The sequence below is a fragment of the Anolis sagrei genome, chromosome 1, assembly GCF_037176765.1.
Source record: "Anolis sagrei isolate rAnoSag1 chromosome 1, rAnoSag1.mat, whole genome shotgun sequence".
Taxonomy (NCBI): domain Eukaryota; kingdom Metazoa; phylum Chordata; class Lepidosauria; order Squamata; family Dactyloidae; genus Anolis; species Anolis sagrei.
Window position 1 is genome coordinate 211,214,801 of NC_090021.1, and position 17,112 is coordinate 211,231,912.

Below are 17,112 nucleotides of genomic sequence, written 5' to 3' on the forward strand. Positions count from 1 at the left end.
TGTCCTATTGGGACTTTAGAGTTCAGTAACTGGAATTTGACTTCTTTTTAGCAATGGTATCTAGAGCTCTTAAGAACATAGCTTTCAAAAGTAATGAATCTGTAAGATATTTTTAAAATATTTAACAATTAACCTTTCTGCAGACTCAGTAACATGTGCCCCAAACATGTTCAACTGCTTAGATTCCTATGCCTGTGTTCCTCAGCACTGGCTTTGTGATGGAGAAAGAGACTGTCCCAATGGAAGTGATGAGCTTGCTACAGCAGGATGCGGTATGCAGCATGTATTTTCTTCCTATTCCCTTTTGTGTTTATTTTGTCTTTTAAAACATTAAGTGATATATTTTATCCCTCATATTTACCTTATATCACATAAAGTGATATATTTTCCACTTGGAAAGGCCAGATTCAAATAAAGTCAGCCAAAAGTCTAAATAAATGGTCTAGGACCTACAAAGCTCATGCATATTAGTTTCTAAGCAGACCCCCCCCCCCCCAAAAAAAAAAAGGAAAAGAAAAAGAAAACCTTGCAAAAAAGAATGGCAGCACCTATGGCACAAAGACCAGCCATTAAAAGGAGCAGATGTGCTTGTGATGATCCATATTATTTGGAATTTGCCATTTAATACTGGAAGTGAGGAGAATGCCCTACTGGTGAGAGACGACTGTAACAAATGATGAAATCTGTTTCATGTGCCTCGTGAAGGCTACTACAGAGGGGGTTCAAATACATCTATTTCCAGAAGATAATTTCCCCACATCAAAGGGAGAATTTCAGTGTTGTTTTTTTTTTTTTAAAAAAATTGATGACGTTTCTTTTGACGGGTCATGATAGCACCTACAGCTCTTTGTAATGAAGTCTACTTAGAACCATTTGTAAAAAGGCAGACTTTCCAATTCAGTAATGAACATGCAACTAGATAGATCCTATGTGATAGACATAAAGTATGACAGGTAATTCACCAAATAATACAGCAGCCAATGTATTCTGCCAGCTTTAGTACATACTCCTGAACAAATTATATCTGTGTAACACCAACTTTAAAAAAAAAATGTGTAGTATCTCCACAGACACTTCGTGTTCTTTCTGGTCAGATTCTAGTTATCATGGAAAAGAAATGGAATGGTATATTTCCAGTAAAGTAGAAGAATACATGGTACATAATTTAAAACAAGCAACAAAACATTGCATGTTATATATTATTTTCTTCACAGGAAAAGTTTTGTCCTTAAATTGCCAGCTGGTTTTCTACCCAAGTTATGCAAACAAATAGAAATGTATAGAAGTCAGAATACATTTTTCTATTAAAAAAAGAAATACCAGCACAAACAGACATGCCATTCTTTTGCAGAATCAATTCTGGTTGAATCTTGCTCCAGTACAAAAATGTGTTAGATTTTTTTTATTATTTTCAAATATTTTCCCCATTTTTTCATAGCGCCTAATAATACTTGTGATGAAAACACTTTCACATGCCGCAATAAAGTCTGCATTCCAAAGCAATTTGTATGTGACCATGATGATGATTGCGGAGATGGATCAGATGAATCCCTGGAATGTGGCAAGTACAATTAAAATCTAATCTGATTAAATTAGAATTGTAAAGCTGGATTGAAAAGGAAACTATATTTATACTGATATAAATAAATCCTTTATCATATATTATTTTATAGCTAAATTATATTATTTTTGTATTTTATATTTAGAGAATATATGTTCTTCTGTATTCTGGGAAATTTAAATAAGAAGTTCCTAGGTTTTCCTATATTGAGCAAAAATTATACATATGCTGATTGACAACAAAATTAATGGGTATCTTGGTGATATTTAATTTTCCCTAACTATGCAAATGTTTATCTATATGTATGCCTAACAGGCTGGAAAATGGTTCTTGAAAATACAGTAGAAACAATGATTGATGCAAAAATATTATTTTATTTTCAAGGCTGTTGATTTTTTTTGTGTGCATAAACATTTTGTAAAATGTATGAAATTTATATCCTTTTTTCTCACTAAATTCAGTATGCTTCTTCTTCAAATTCTACAAATTTCATTGTTCTGGAATATACTGTGTACTTCAGAATCCTATACTATTTATTTTTTTTATTTTTTTAAAAAACTTAGCTGTTATTTCTTATGCAGTTGTATGTTTGGGAATGATTTCATTTTTTTATTTGAAATGAAGCACACCAGGCTTCAGGAGCTATTAAAAAGGCAATACCTATGATCAAATAGCAAGATTATATATATATATATATATATATATATATATATACTAAGATGTAAGTTGACCTCATGTATAAGTTGAGGGCACATTTGGAGGTCATAATTGTGGATTTGATAAAACACACTAAGAAGTTGGGGGTCATTCCACAGAGAGGGGAAAGCACCTGCATTGCCTCAGAGGTCCAACCACCTTGGCCACCATGGCCATTTCCCTAACCAGGTTTTCAAAATATCCAGTTGTGCCACCATGGCAGAAATAATAGAATTGGTGGTGAGAGGGTGTCAATGTTTATTTTGGATTCTCCAAGGATGAACTAAAGTCTGATTTTGCTATTGTAATCAGAGGGTTCTCTCTCTCTCTCTCTCTCTCTCTCCCTCTCTCTCTCTCTATATATATTAGGCCTGGGTAACGACGGAAAAATTTGTTTCTAAAATCGATTTGTGTTTGGAGTTTTTTTTGTTTCGATATTTAAAATAATTACAAAATTTTCCTTTTAAAAAGTTTGATATTTACGAAATTTCGTAAATGTGAAAAAAATTACAAAACATTAACGAATCGATTTCCGAAACAATAACGAATCGATTCGTTAATGGCGGACGTGACCGCGAAATACGCTAAAAAACCTCCAAAACCTTCTGAAACTTCCCTCTCCCTCTTTTGTTGACTGTTGGTGTGATATTATAATTTTTTTTCACTAATTAAACCATAAAACTGGCACAGACATGCGGAAATAATAACGAAACGACCTCAAAACAATAACGAAACGAATACAATATCGAAATACGAAGCATTTACAAAACATTTTTGAAAATTCGTTTTTTTTAATAATTGCTCCAGAATGGTTCGTTATCGTTTTGTAATTGAAAAAATTAACGAATTATTAACGAATTACGAATTAACGAAATGAAACCGCCCAGCCCTAATATATATATATATATATATATATATATATATTAGGCTTGGGCGGTTTCGTTCGTTAATTTCGTAATTCGTTATTAATTCGTATTTAAATTAGCTTACGATCCAATATTGAGCCATGCAGGACTACTGTGAGGAGTAATTAAAAATCGAAACAATTTTTCCAATTTATTTCGTATTGTTTCGTAATTGTTTCGTAATTGGTTCAAAATTGTTTCAAAATTGTTTCGTAATTATTTCCGTATATCTGGTGCAAGTTTTATAGTTGTTGTTTGTTTTATCAGTGATAAAAAATAAATTATCACACCAACAGTCAACAACAGAGGGAGAGGGAAGCTTCAGAAGTTCCCCCTGTCCCATTTGGAGGGTTTTTTTTAGCATATTGCGCAATCGCATCCGCCATTAACGAATTGATTAGTAATTTTATGAAATTTCGTATATTTTGAACTTTTTTAAAGGAAAATTTCGGAATTCTTTTAAAAAACGAAACGCAAGGGCCTCCCTAAAAACGAAACGAGTTTAGAACCAAATTTTTCTGTAGTTACCCAAGCCTAATATATATATATATGGACTTAAAGTATAGTAATTGCATTGTCTTATACACTATTTTGTGCAGTGGTCAATATACTTTAGGTAACAAGAGGATCGTGTTCAAAACACACACAAAAAAGAAAACACCTTTTTATTGTACAATATTTCTTCTAGCTCTAGCACCTCATATTTTCTGATATTATACCTTTTACCAAATGCTGCTCCCTAGCCATCTGCACTTTGCACTTTTGTTTACACTTTGTGGGGGTGGGGGAGGGCTAGAAGGGATTACAGAATGCAGGAGGGGGGAGAGTGATAAATGGGGAGAAATGCCAATCATAAATGAAGATCGAGTGAATCAATTAACTACCTCAATGCTACAAAGAGGAAGAGAAACAATTGTTGGATTGGAGGGAGGGGGGAGTGCCACTAGCCGGGGGGGGCATTGAAGTAATAAGGGGGAGGAGGAGGAGATGCGGGAAAGGGAGACCTTTAATTCGGCCTAGGGAATGAGAGAATGTATTAGTAAAACTGAAGCGGTTTCCTGATAAGGTAAGTTTGGGTACCAAGGATGGCGTTTCCTCCGGGTTAAAGGTGGTGCTGTTGAACGTCAGGTCTGTAAATGGTAAAACAACTTTCATCCAGGACTTAATCTTGGAGGAACAGGCAGACCTGGCGTGCATTACAGAGACCTGGTTGGATGAGACTGGAGGAGTGAATCTAACCCAGCTGTGCCCACCAGGTTTTTCCGTACAGCACCAGCTGAGACCTGGAGGACGGGGAGGCGGGGTTGCAGTGGTCTATAGGGATTCCATCTCCCTGACCAGGTGCCCCATCCCGCAGTCAACCATTTGTGAATGTGTCTACCTGAGGGTAGGTGACCGGGATAGAATAGGGATTCTGTTAGCGTACCGTCCACCTCGCTGCGCTACAGACTCCCTATCTGACCTAGCTGGGTTGGTCTCGAGCCTGGTGTTGGAGTCTCAACGGCTTATTGTGCTGGGGGACTTCAACGTCCACGCCAAGGCCACCCTATCAGGAGCGGCTCAGGACTTCATGTCTTCCATGGCAACCATGGGGCTGTCCCAAATGGTATCTGGCCCTACTCACAGTGCAGGACACACCTTGGATTTGGTTTTCTGCCAGGGATGGGAGGACAGTGGCGGTATTGAGGAGTTATCTATTACTCCGTTGCCATGGCCCGACCATCACCTGATCAGGTTTAGACTCACTGCACCCCATAACCTCTGCAGGGGTGGAGGACCCATTAAGAAGGTCCGCCCTAGGAGACTTATGGATCCGGATGGATTCCTGAAGGCTCTTGGGGATTTTCCCGCCACCTCGGTTGGTGATCCTGTTGATGCCCTGGTGTCCCTCTGGAATGGGGAGATGACTAGGGCAATAGACACGATTGCTCCAGAACTTCCCCTCTCAAGTAGCCGAGCTAAACCAGCTCCTTGGTTCAACGAGGAGCTGGCAGCGATGAAGCGAAGGAAGAGGAGACTAGAGCGCGTGTGGCGTTCGGACCCGAGCGAGTCAAATCGAACACGGTTTGTTGCCCTTCTAAGGGCATATGCCGCGGCGATAAAGGCGGCAAAGAAATCTTTCTTTGCGGCCAATATTGTGTCCGCAAAGAACCGTCCGGCTGAGTTGTTTCGAGTTGTCAGAGGTCTATTAAATCCCACCATTCCGGAAGGGAACCCTGACAACTCGATGGCCCGCTGTGAAGCATTTGCTCGGTTCTTTGCGGACAAAGTCGCTTTGATCCGTTCTGGCCTGGATACCATGTTAACGGCGGTCTCTGAGGATGTAACACGAGCACCTGCTTGTCCGATTTTGGTGGATTCATTTCAATTGGTGAAACCCGAGGATGTGGACAAGATACTTGGAGGAATGAGGGCAACCACATGCATCCTAGACCCCTGCCCATCCTGGCTTCTAAAGGAGGCCAGAGGGGGATTGGCCGAGTGGGTGAAGGTGGTGGTTAATGCCTCCCTTCGGGAAGGCAAAATTCCAGCGAGCTTAAAACAAGCTGTAATAAAACCGCTGTTGAAAAAACCATCACTGGACCCCACTCAATTCGTCAACTATCGGCCTGTTTCCAATCTCCCCTTTTTGGGCAAAGTCCTGGAACGTGTGGTGGCCTCACAACTCCAGGTATTCTTGGTAGACACGGATTATCTGGATCCGGCACAGTCTGGCTTTAGGCCGGGACATGGTACCAAGACAGCCTTGGTCGCCTTATTGGATGATCTGCGCCGGGAGCTAGACAGGGGGAGTGTGTCCCTGTTGGTTCTGCTGGACCTCTCAGCGGCCTTCGATACCGTCGACCACGGTATCCTTCTGGGATGCCTCGCGGGAATGGGCCTTGGTGGTACTGTTCTGCAGTGGCTCAGGTCCTTCCTAGAGGATCGTGTTATTGGGAGACAACTGCTCGACCTCACAACCATTGTCTTGTGGGGTCCCGCAGGGTTCTATACTGTCCCCCATGTTGTTTAACATCTACATGAAGCCGCTGGGGGAGATCATCTGGAGTTTCGGGGTGCGGTGTTATCTGTACGCAGATGATGTCCAACTCTGTCACTCCTTCCCACCAACTACTAAGGAGACTGTTCAGGTCCTGAACCAGTGCTTGGCCGCTGTATCGGACTGGATGAGGGTGAACAAATTGAAACTGAATCCAGACAAGACAGAGGCACTTCTGGTCAGTCGAAAGGCCGAACAGGGCATAGGGTTACAGCCTGTGCTGGATGGGGTTACACTCCCCCTGAAGACGCAGGTTTGCAGCTTGGGTGTGATCCTGGATTCATCGCTGAGCCTGGAACCCCAGGTTTCAGCGGTGACCAGGGGAGCATTTGCACAACTAAAACTTGTGCGCCCGCTGCGCCCGTACCTTGGGAAGTCTGACTTGGCCATGGTAGTCCACGTTCTGGTTACATCCCGCATAGATTACTGCAACGCGCTCTACGTGGGGTTGCCTTTGAAGACGGCTCGGAAGCTTCAAATGGTCCAGCGTGCAGCAGCCAGGTTGCTAACAGGAGTGGCACTCAGGGAGCACACAACTCCTCTACTGCGCCAGCTCCACTGGCTGCCAGTTTGCTACCGGGGCCAATTCAAAGTGCTGGCTTTAGCCTATAAAGCCTAAACGGTTCTGGCCCAGCCTACCTATCCGAACACACCTCTTCCTACAAACCCTCCAGGAAGTTAAGATCATCTGAGGAGGCCCTGCTCTCGATCCCATCTGCTTCGCTAGCACGCTTGGCGGGGACGAGAGACAGGGCCTTCTCTGTGGTGGCCCCTCGGCTGTGGAACTCCCTGCCTAGGGATATTAGATCAGCCCCCTCCCTCCTGACCTTTCGTAAGAGAGTGAAAACCTGGCTCTTCGCGCAGGCATTCGGAACCCCGGAATAGATAAGTCAAGCTTGAGATGGAGAATGACCCAGGAACGGCCAAGACGATGAAATGGACGAGGATTGGAATGAGAGGATATAGCTCTTTTTAAATTGTTATTGTACTTTTTTTGTCTAAATGCACTTAATTGTTTTTGCTTTTGTATTGTATTGATGGCATCGAATTGTGCCGATATGTAGACCGCCCTGAGTCGCCTGCGGGCTGATATGGGTGGGATATAAGTGATGTAAATAAATAAATAAATAAATAAAATGGTCTTCATGAAATTTGGTGGTATAGTTATTTTCAAAGCAGGAAGACACTTTGTCCATTGAATTCAAATCCTCACCTCATTTACTATGAAGGCATGCAGAACTTTTGCAAAGGAAAAGGGGTAGAAGTGTTTAAGTGGCAAAAATGTGCCAAAGTTCAGAGATGCTCAGTATGAATGTTCATTCTTCTTTTAGGTTATCGTCACTGTAATCCTGGAGAATTCAGCTGTGCTGATGGAAGATGTCTCTTAAATTCTCAGTGGCAATGTGATGGAGATTTTGATTGTCCAGATCATTCTGATGAAGAGCCACTTAACATAAAATGCAGAAGTGCAGGTTCAGCTTTTTAAATATATGGGAATTTTGTATTTGCTTCATAACTCATTATACAACAGTTATATTTCAAGAATAATATATTATTCACAGAAGCATACAGAAAAAGAAATAGCCAGGGATACAGGACAGAGACCCTCCAACTGTTGGACTCTAACTTGCAAGAGATCTTCCCAAAAGTCCAATAATAAGGGATAATGGGAGTAGTAGAACCACATGTTTTCCGCACCAGATATTATCTCTCTTATCCAAAATGTTCTTCATGTATATGTATTACTTACATGCTTCCTTTTTGGAAGATTAACTATGCCTTTCAATCCATCAGTTTCAAACTTACTGGTCCTGATCTAAAGATCTTTGGGTACAACAGCTGCCGGATGATGCTGTATGTAAGAGAGACTGAAGTGAAACATTTGGCATTCTTGGACAGGGAAGAGTCAGAAAAGAATATAACCAATAGCTGTAACCAGTTAAATTCTACTTGTTAGACTGCAGCTGAAATTATACACGTTGATTAATACTATTGATTCCTACTGAGGTTTTTGCTGCAGTATAGATTTCAGTTGGATTGTTTTAGAATACTCTACATATACAATGATAAAATACATTTTGAAATAATGACTTGAAGAGTAAGCCCTGATTGTAATTGAACTTACTTTTGATGACCTAGCCTGACAAATATAATTAGCATACTGACATAACCTGAGCCTTTTGAATGAGCGAATAATATATCAAATTAAAGAAATAGCACCAGCCATGGATTTATGGCTTCAGAATATACTGGCATGGTATTGGCTATACCAGTGAGGTCTATGTATGAATCATTGTTATTGATTTAGCAGTGTGAAACTGACACAGGTAGAACTGGCATGCACTACACAGTTGAAAAAAATGTGTCACAACACAGCTGTGCAAGGCATGAAATGTAAATATAGATAACCTGCCTGTCATTCAGACTTGATGTTGGAGGGCAACCAAGAGTGTCATCATGGAACCCATATGGGTGCCAACCACATAGTTCTTGCTTGTGAGGCAGAAGTTAGTAAAATAGCATCTGAACTGGTCTGCTGTGATTGAATTTTAATAGGTGATAATCCTTAACATATTCCTTGCATTCCATTTGTGTTTTCTCCACCCTTGTTTCTTATTTTTAGAACAGTCATGCAACAGTTCCTTTTTTATGTGCAAAAATGGCAAGTGTATCCCACAAGGAGATGTTTGTGATACTAAACAGGATTGTGGTGATGGATCTGATGAGAGAAATTGCCGCATTAATGAATGTTTGAGCAAAAAAGTCAGTGGCTGTTCTCAAGATTGTCAGGATCTTCCAGTTGGGTACAAGGTTGGTAGTCCTGGTGTGTATTATACAATATATAGATAAATAAAACATAGAACAAAATCATATATAGCTTTTAAAAATAAACATAACTATTGTCATGATAATTTGGGTGAGCAGGAACATTACATAATACTAATACCATAGCCCCATTGACTTGTTCAGGCGCTATAAATTAATGTAGACATGTTGTAGTTCAAATGGTAAATCTCATTTCTAATAGTTGGCAACAGGCTGCAGAGGGCAATAAAGCATAAAGAGTAATTATTTTGAATTACTAGAGAAAGGAAACTGCATGTGATTTAACATTAATCTGTGTTTACAGAGATGTCTGCCTATACATCTTAGATATATGCTTAATATTGCCTGCCCGGAGTGTCCAGGACTTGTCCCACTGAGTGGGGTTTGACCCACTCCTTTCTTTGCCTACCCTGCATCACTTTGCTGCTCTGTTTATCCATTAATCCCCCATCTCCTGGTTGCTCTAGCTAACTCTCACAGTACTGTGGGTTCCCCTTTTCCTTGCTGCTCTGTTCTCTGTCCTATTAACCTCTATCCATCCATCTTCTGCCCTCTGCATTTCTCACTGTGTGGCAGTGGCTGCTAATGTTCCTTGAAGTCACATCAGCCTGCTACCCCCAGCATTATTATTTTTTCTTTCCATGATTCCCAGATCTCCATCTCATGCGTTCTTCATCCTTCAACTGGGTAACATTCTTAACAAGAACTGTAAATCAGAGTGGTGAAATGCAGATGGCTCCAGAGTGAGGACAGCAGTAGTAATTCTCCTACCGCAAGCAGTAGGAGACTTTCTAGATATCACTACCCAGAAAAAGTCTGTGCCCCCAAAAAACCTTTTTTTGCAGTCTTTTGAGTTTTCAGGTCTATTTCTCTTTTTGATACAGCAGACTAATACAACTACCTCACTGAAAATCTGTTGCAGAAAAATCAACAGAATCTATGACAATTTAAATGCTAATAATTTAATTATGGAATTGTATTCCTTTACCTCAGTTTTTTTATTCTGTAGTATTTTGCCTTCATTTATTTATTACAATAACTTGGCTCCATTCATTTCTAGTAACTGTTTTTAGCCAGCTCTATAATAACAGAACTCAACCATCTCTATTCCAGCAGGCTTTCTCACAAAACTGCAACATTTGCTCAAGGAATTGGAAGAAAATCACTCTATAATTTACATTTCTATGAAGATGCTTTAAGTTCACTTATTGGTTGAGTCATGGAAAACATTAGCAAGCTTAAATTCCTTAAGATCAATACAGATCAACACTCTGTTTTGCAGTTTGTGAGGCTTATGTAGCATGAGAGCTGCACTTTTCCTGTCCCTTGGCTAAACATTTGTAATGAAATGTCAGGTTGATAAGGATCCAGGCAGACATAAGATTAATATCCTTAGAATCCAGGGGAATGTGACAACTGGATAATATGGCAACCCTAATATTTAGGTATTTTATTTTGCATTGTGGTTCAATGTTTGTATGTAACAAAAAAGGGAACTACACAAACTCAGTATTGTTGAAAATGTGCAACAATATGAACAAGGTCTAGAAATTAAACATTTAATAATGGTTGATGAAAGAAAATTTCAAAATGCATTCTTTTTTGAGCTTTTTCAATCATGTGCTAGAAGAACTTGCAATTATGGCACCTTTAGCACAATTAATGAATTACAACTATTTCTCCTTTTGGAAAACTTCACTTGGAACATATTGCAAATTAATAGAAGCAATCATTTCCCGGGCTTGCTAGCTTGTTTCTTTTCACATAGTGGGACTACATTTTAGACTTGTATTAGTTCTGCAAGGGAAATGTTGTTCTATGTTAGTTTTCATGCAGTAAATCATCTAACCAAAGAAAAGTTGGAGAAGAAAAATATCAGACAAAAGAAGGATTAAGTTGTTGACCTAAATCTAATTGTTTAGCTCCAGAAATACTAGAAGTACTGAATTAATGGAACTTGTATAAGTGCTTGTCCACTAATCATTTACAATAGAAGAGTTGAATTTAAGTCCCTTCCCTATCAATCATTTTTCTATGGGAATTTTGGCTTCCTGGGTGCCATCTACACAGGAAACTCAGAATTTAAAACAGATTAGCCGGAAGTGTCCAAATGATGCTTAAAGCTAATCCTGTTAGCTTGAAAGCTCCTGGCACATCTTTTTGATGCCCCAGGAGCTTTGTTGAAGAGAGGAGGGATGGTCCCCTCCCAAACTCCTGGTGTCATTTTGATGTGCCAGGAGTTCTCTATATAATTCATGCCTCTTTTTGGAGACTTTTCAGGTAAATTTTAGGGCAAAACAAGGGATTGCAGGATAGGGGAGGGTGGTGTGGGGGGCATGGCATACATCCCAGACCAATCACGGATCGACTTAGGAAGATATTGGCTACCAACCTGCCGAAAGGGTGGGGGTTTGGCCAGCCCTCTGGACACCAAATTCAAGTGAAATCAGCATTTAAATTGCTGGTTTCATTCGCATTTGGGCCTGTGTAGAAGCACCCCGGCTTACTTTGAAAAAGAGAAGCACATGAAGAAATATAGTAGTAGCAGAAGCTTTGCTTCCACTCCTATCTCCATAAGCATCTCTTCAAACAAACATCTGCTATGAGCTATTGTAGAGATTTTATGGATTTTCTCATTTCTAATATTGTGAAATGTTGCCAATGTAGGTGATAAAGCTCCTGAAAGAATTTCCCTTTGATATGAGTTTTGGATGCTGAGATCAATGAGGTTATGAACCACATTTTTAACTAACTGATGTCATGCCTGCTGAGGAAATTTACTTTACAATACTATATAGTATAATTTTATACAATTCTATTCAAAAGTGGCTCCCACTAAGTTCAGTATGACGTACTCCCAGATTAGTGAGTATAGGAAAACAATCTCAGTGTGTTTGATGCAAAGGTTGTTTTATTTTCCTTGTAGTGTAAATGTTGGCCTGGCTTCCATTTGAAGGATGATGGCAGAACATGTGTAGACATTGATGAATGTGCATCTGGCTTTCCATGCAGCCAACAGTGCATCAATACATATGGAACCTACAAATGCCTATGTGCAGACGGTTATGAAATGCAACTTACTAACCAACATAGCTGCAAATCTCTCTCAGGTATCATTATCTACAGAAATATTAAAGACTGAAACCACTTCTTTATATTCTTCTGTCATTGAAATCTAGGGAATGCCATTTGGCTTCACTGTGAAGTTGTCTTCCTTAATTTTGTAGGATTAAGGTGTAAATGTGGTTTTTTAAAAAATATGTTTGAAATACACTATATTAGGCTTTGTAGTGCCAAGGAAGCTGTCTTAAAACTGAATTTGTTTCAGAAAAAAATCCCATGACATAATATTATGAAAATATATATTTTTTCTTTTGTGACCTTTATGAGTCATGCATAGTTTGAAATGTATGCTGTTGCCACTGCCATTTTCCCACCTAGGCATTCAAGAAAATTTAGAAACGGCACCACGGTAGAAATAGTAGAAGGGTGTCAGTGCTTCATTTAGATTTTCCCAGAACAGATTAAGTTCTTATCTTTCACTATTCTGTTCACAGATCATTCTTTTTCTGATGAGAATTAAGCTATAGTAATTACATTGATCCATGGAAAAGTTAACCCAGGTTTTTTTTAAAAAAAATACAATTTCTAGACATACATGAGTATATACAGTAAAACAGATTCCCAGGTCTCTAGGTCTTCTAGATGCCTCCAGATGAGGAAAGATGAGAGTGCTTCTCTGAAGTTTAGAAAACACAGTCTTCCGGCCATTGTTGGTTCAAGCTATCAGAAATACACCAAAGCCCTCCTGAGCACTTCTTTCCCTCATTTTCCCTTTCAACAGTGATCAGTGCAGCAAAATACTGAGCTGCCTGAATTTTAATGAAAATTAAATTATTGTTAGAGATTATTTATACATCAATGCGTACATAATCAATGCGTACATAATTTCATACTCATCTGTGCCATTTGTGTCCTATTTTAGTGTTAATTTTCCCAGTCCTCATCCAACCTCCTTCACCTTAATCTAAATAATAGAAACCATAGAATGAATTCCTTTCCCTCATGAAGTGTTCATCCCCACTAATGCTTTCATTTTACTTTTTTATTCCATAATTTTTCATGTTATTTCTCTCTTTCTCCTTTCTCTGCCAGTTCTTAGGTAAGTATCCCCTCTCTCCCTGCTTACCCATGTCTTCCTGTTGTATTCACATTTTTCTTCTTCCCTTGTCCTCCTGCCTTTCACTTCTTCTCTTTCCTCCTTCTCCCCCTTCAGTGTTGTTTTTTCTGTTGGATCCATTATTTTTCACTGAAATTTATGTTTATTTCAACATTCCTGTGGTCACTTTCACAGCAAGGAAACCAAGAAAAAGGTCCCAGTTCTGCTGATGTTATATACTAAAGTTTATCATTGAATTACGGCCTTATTTTTTATGTTTTTATTTGGTTTGCTAATGTTAATAAGTTCCTTGTAGTCAACACATCAGAGGAGCGTACATCAATACAACATAAATATGGATAATATACAAATGAAGAATGCATCAATTAACTCAAGTTCCTGCTATATTCCACAGATACACAAATGTTACAAAATTATATTACTATATACAACTTTTTTTTCAGAATGAGTTATCTCACTAACTAAAAATTATGGCATACATTAATTTCAAATGCCTGACAATATGAATTTCCCTCTGTTTTAATGTCAACTGATACTTATCATCTATTTGTTCCTTAAAAGCTAGGCTGAGTAGTTACGTTGAAAATTCATTTTGGAAGTGAAATTATTTAGAGTGCTAATATATTGTTTGCATTATAAAGGATAAATCAAAGTACTCTGAAAGAGAAGCTAATTGAATCTCTTGCTCAGTTTATGACACATCATTGCTCTTATTTGAAATATTGTGCTTTTAATGTTTCTTTGATCCTTAACACTGTTCACACCATGTAGCATTTTATTTTTCGTCACTTGCGTTTCTGTTCTTGAAGTTCCATAAAATTACTGAAACTATGCCATAATGTTTTCCCCCTTTTCCTATATTAAGATGAAGACCCATTTTTAATTCTGGCTGACCACCATGAAATAAGAAAAATAACAATCGATGGATCAAACTATACTTCAATTAAACAGGTATAATTATCACTATTTATAATTATATTGTTATAGAGTTTGAATCCACATTGTTTTGCTCAGGTACACTAAATTCAGGTACGGTATATCAGTTGCTAAACACCTGCTTTTAATTTTATTTTCTTGTATGTTAAAATGTGTAAACTACCTTAAGTCCTAGATTGGTACCACCATCATCTTTTCCACTGCCTTTCTGCCAGGTTTATAGAAATAATTGTATGGCTTATGCTGTCAAATTGTACAGTGCACGAATGTCTTCCCAGCAATCAAAATACACTGGGTAATCCTGGGCAAGTAATACTCTTTTAGGCTCAGACAAAGACAAAAACAAAAACAAACTCCCCTTTAAAAACATCTTGCCAAGAAAACCCCATAGTAAGTTTGTCATTGGAAGTCAAAAATGGCTTGAAGGCACACAATACCAAAAACAACAACTATCAATAAGTTTTAAACAGAAAAAAAGGGAAAATGTGTTATACCATATTACGGACATGTGGTTCACCTAGTATTGACACTACATTGTAACCATGTCGACTTTTCCAGGGCATACCAGACCCCCTGTCTTGATAAATGTTTCCCTTTTATAGATATTATGTTATAATTGGACCGCCAGAATTGATAATACCTGGATCTTTTGGCATATACTGCCACAATGGGCATTTATACTTCTGACCTAAACTAGGCAATTCAAGTATATGTCAAATCAAATCAAAACATTTATTTCGGTCATTGACCAGCACAGGAAATAGTGTCACATTTCCATACAAACCTGGCATGTTTGGTACATTAAAAATATAAATATAACTACTAAAAACACAATATGGGTGAGGGAACAGAAGGGTAAACAGGGTAAAAACATACAATGCCCAGATCCATCACCAAATTGTAGATTCAGAGAAGAAGATTACTGGACACACAGTTGACTTTTGGAACTAGTCATTCCCTGGCGGATTTTGTATGCTGCTGCACAGAACTTTGCGACATTGTAGGTTGTAGCTGAATTAGTATCTGCAAGTAGCAGGGAGGTATAAAATTGTCCTGAATGGACGGGATGCTTGTATATCAGAGGTAAGATAAGCCTGGCATGGATATCCCTGTAGAACGAGCACTGAAGGAGCACATGTTCTATTGTTTCTACATGACCCGAGTCACAGGGGCAGAGTCTCTCTGGGAAAGGGATCTTCCGGTAGCGGCCTTCGAGTACAGCTGATGGGAAAGCGTGGCATCGGGCCAGAGTGAAAGCCCTTTGATGAATAGGAACCTCTAAGTATGTTAAATATGCCATAGGGGAGGCAAGGTATCTGCTGTCTTCACTAATAAGGAAGGTTGGAGCCGAGGCCAGATCTAGTTGTTGCTCTGTGTCTGTGATACGTTGTTTAATAAGTGCTTTGGCTTGATTGTAATCCATAGCTAATAGTAGACTTGGAGAAAATCCCAATGAGATTTTGGATGCTACCGCCTGCTTCCATGTGGATTGGAAGTCATCCTCCATGGTTAGTGGGGCAAGGCCAAGGGGTGCACGGGATAGTCTGAGCCAGAGGTTGAGTATGGCCACCCACACCCTGGCCTCCACTCTCATCTCTAGTCGCAGGGTGGCATTAGAAACGCATTTAGGTACCTGCAAGGCCGATCTAAGAAACTTGGACTGAACCACCTCTAATGGGGCAAAACTGGCGAAGGGGCCCAGCTGAGTACCATACAAGAGTTGGGCTAATGACTTGGCTTCAAACAGCTTGAGCACTGCCGGTGTGAAGTGGCCCCCTCTTGTCCTGAGATATTTAAGAATGGCAATTGAGCTCCCCTGCGCGGTGTTGGATACGTGATCCCCCTGAGCTCTTCTGCTACCATTAGATTGGAAAACTACACCTAGATATTTGAAGGATGTAACTTGTTCAATTTTATGGCCATCTATGCTCCAAGAGTAAGTCCTGGGCCTATTAGCAAAAGCCATGATTTTGGTTTTATTGTAATTAAGTTGGAGCTGATCTGTGTTAAAATGTTGTATTAATGCTCTCAGAGCTCTTTTGAGCCCAATGGGTGTTCTAGAGAGTACAGCAGCATCATCTGCATAAAGCAGGATGGAGATGTGTCTTCCCGCCAGCTTTGGGGGGTGGAAGTCCATATTTTGAAGCTGGTCCACTATGGAGTTTATATAGAAGTTGAACAGCAAAGGGGCCAGAATGCAGCCTTGCTTGACACCCTTGCATGTTTCAACAGCCTCAGTGAGGTGGCCCTGTGGGTTGCATCTTACTTTGAGTGTGGTCTTTTCGTGAAGTTGGCGTATTAGATATAGTAGACGGCGATCAATTGTAGAACTCTCCAGTTTTTCCCAAAGTTTAACTCGCGAGATGGAATCAAATGCTGCTTTAAAGTCAATAAAAGCAGCATATAGTGAGATTATGTTTTGGGAGGAAGTCAAGTATATGACATTCATCTCTAGTATGCACTGTATTGGAAGCTAGTCCACATATCCTGAAAGACGGCCAACTTATCAGCTTTTATTCTTCTGTTGTTCTACCTTAACTGCCTTGTCATACCTTAAGTCCCCCGTCTACTGCTCCCACCCCCCCAGGCTAGCAAAAAATCACATGCAGAGAAGATGACTTCTGTACTGAAAGAAAAACAAGGCATAGTGCATACAGAAGCAATCGTGAAAGCTATTATAAGAAAAAAATGTCCAAAATTGAAGCTTCAGAAAGGGGATATACCTTTCATTCAATGGTGCCTTATATTTGGTGAAATGTGGTATATAACCATGACAGATTATATACCAAGCATGAGTAATATTGTTGCAAAAGATAAAAATAGATAAGCAAATATGTAAGAAACATACTACTCTAAGCCTATGTTGTTTTGATTAATATTTTATCATCAAACCTGTGAGCATTGCAATACAAATTTTATTGAAACATGTATACAAATAAACAAGATTAATCTTCTCTCTTTTTTGTTT

General features: G+C 39.3%; 1 protein-coding gene across 6 annotated transcripts in view; it reads left to right on the forward strand.

Moving 5' to 3' along the window:
- Positions 1-17,112, forward strand: part of LRP1B (LDL receptor related protein 1B) — a 1,041,366-nt gene that overhangs the window by 912,770 nt on the left and 111,484 nt on the right. For all 6 annotated transcript variants that reach the window (XM_067472799.1, XM_067472815.1, XM_067472824.1 and 3 more), the window contains exons 52-57: positions 144-272; positions 1,439-1,561; positions 7,534-7,674; positions 8,826-9,013; positions 11,955-12,138; positions 14,074-14,159. In XM_067472799.1, coding sequence (XP_067328900.1) covers positions 144-272; positions 1,439-1,561; positions 7,534-7,674; positions 8,826-9,013; positions 11,955-12,138; positions 14,074-14,159 — 851 coding nt within the window. The remainder of the gene's footprint in view (positions 1-143; positions 273-1,438; positions 1,562-7,533; positions 7,675-8,825; positions 9,014-11,954; positions 12,139-14,073; positions 14,160-17,112) is intronic.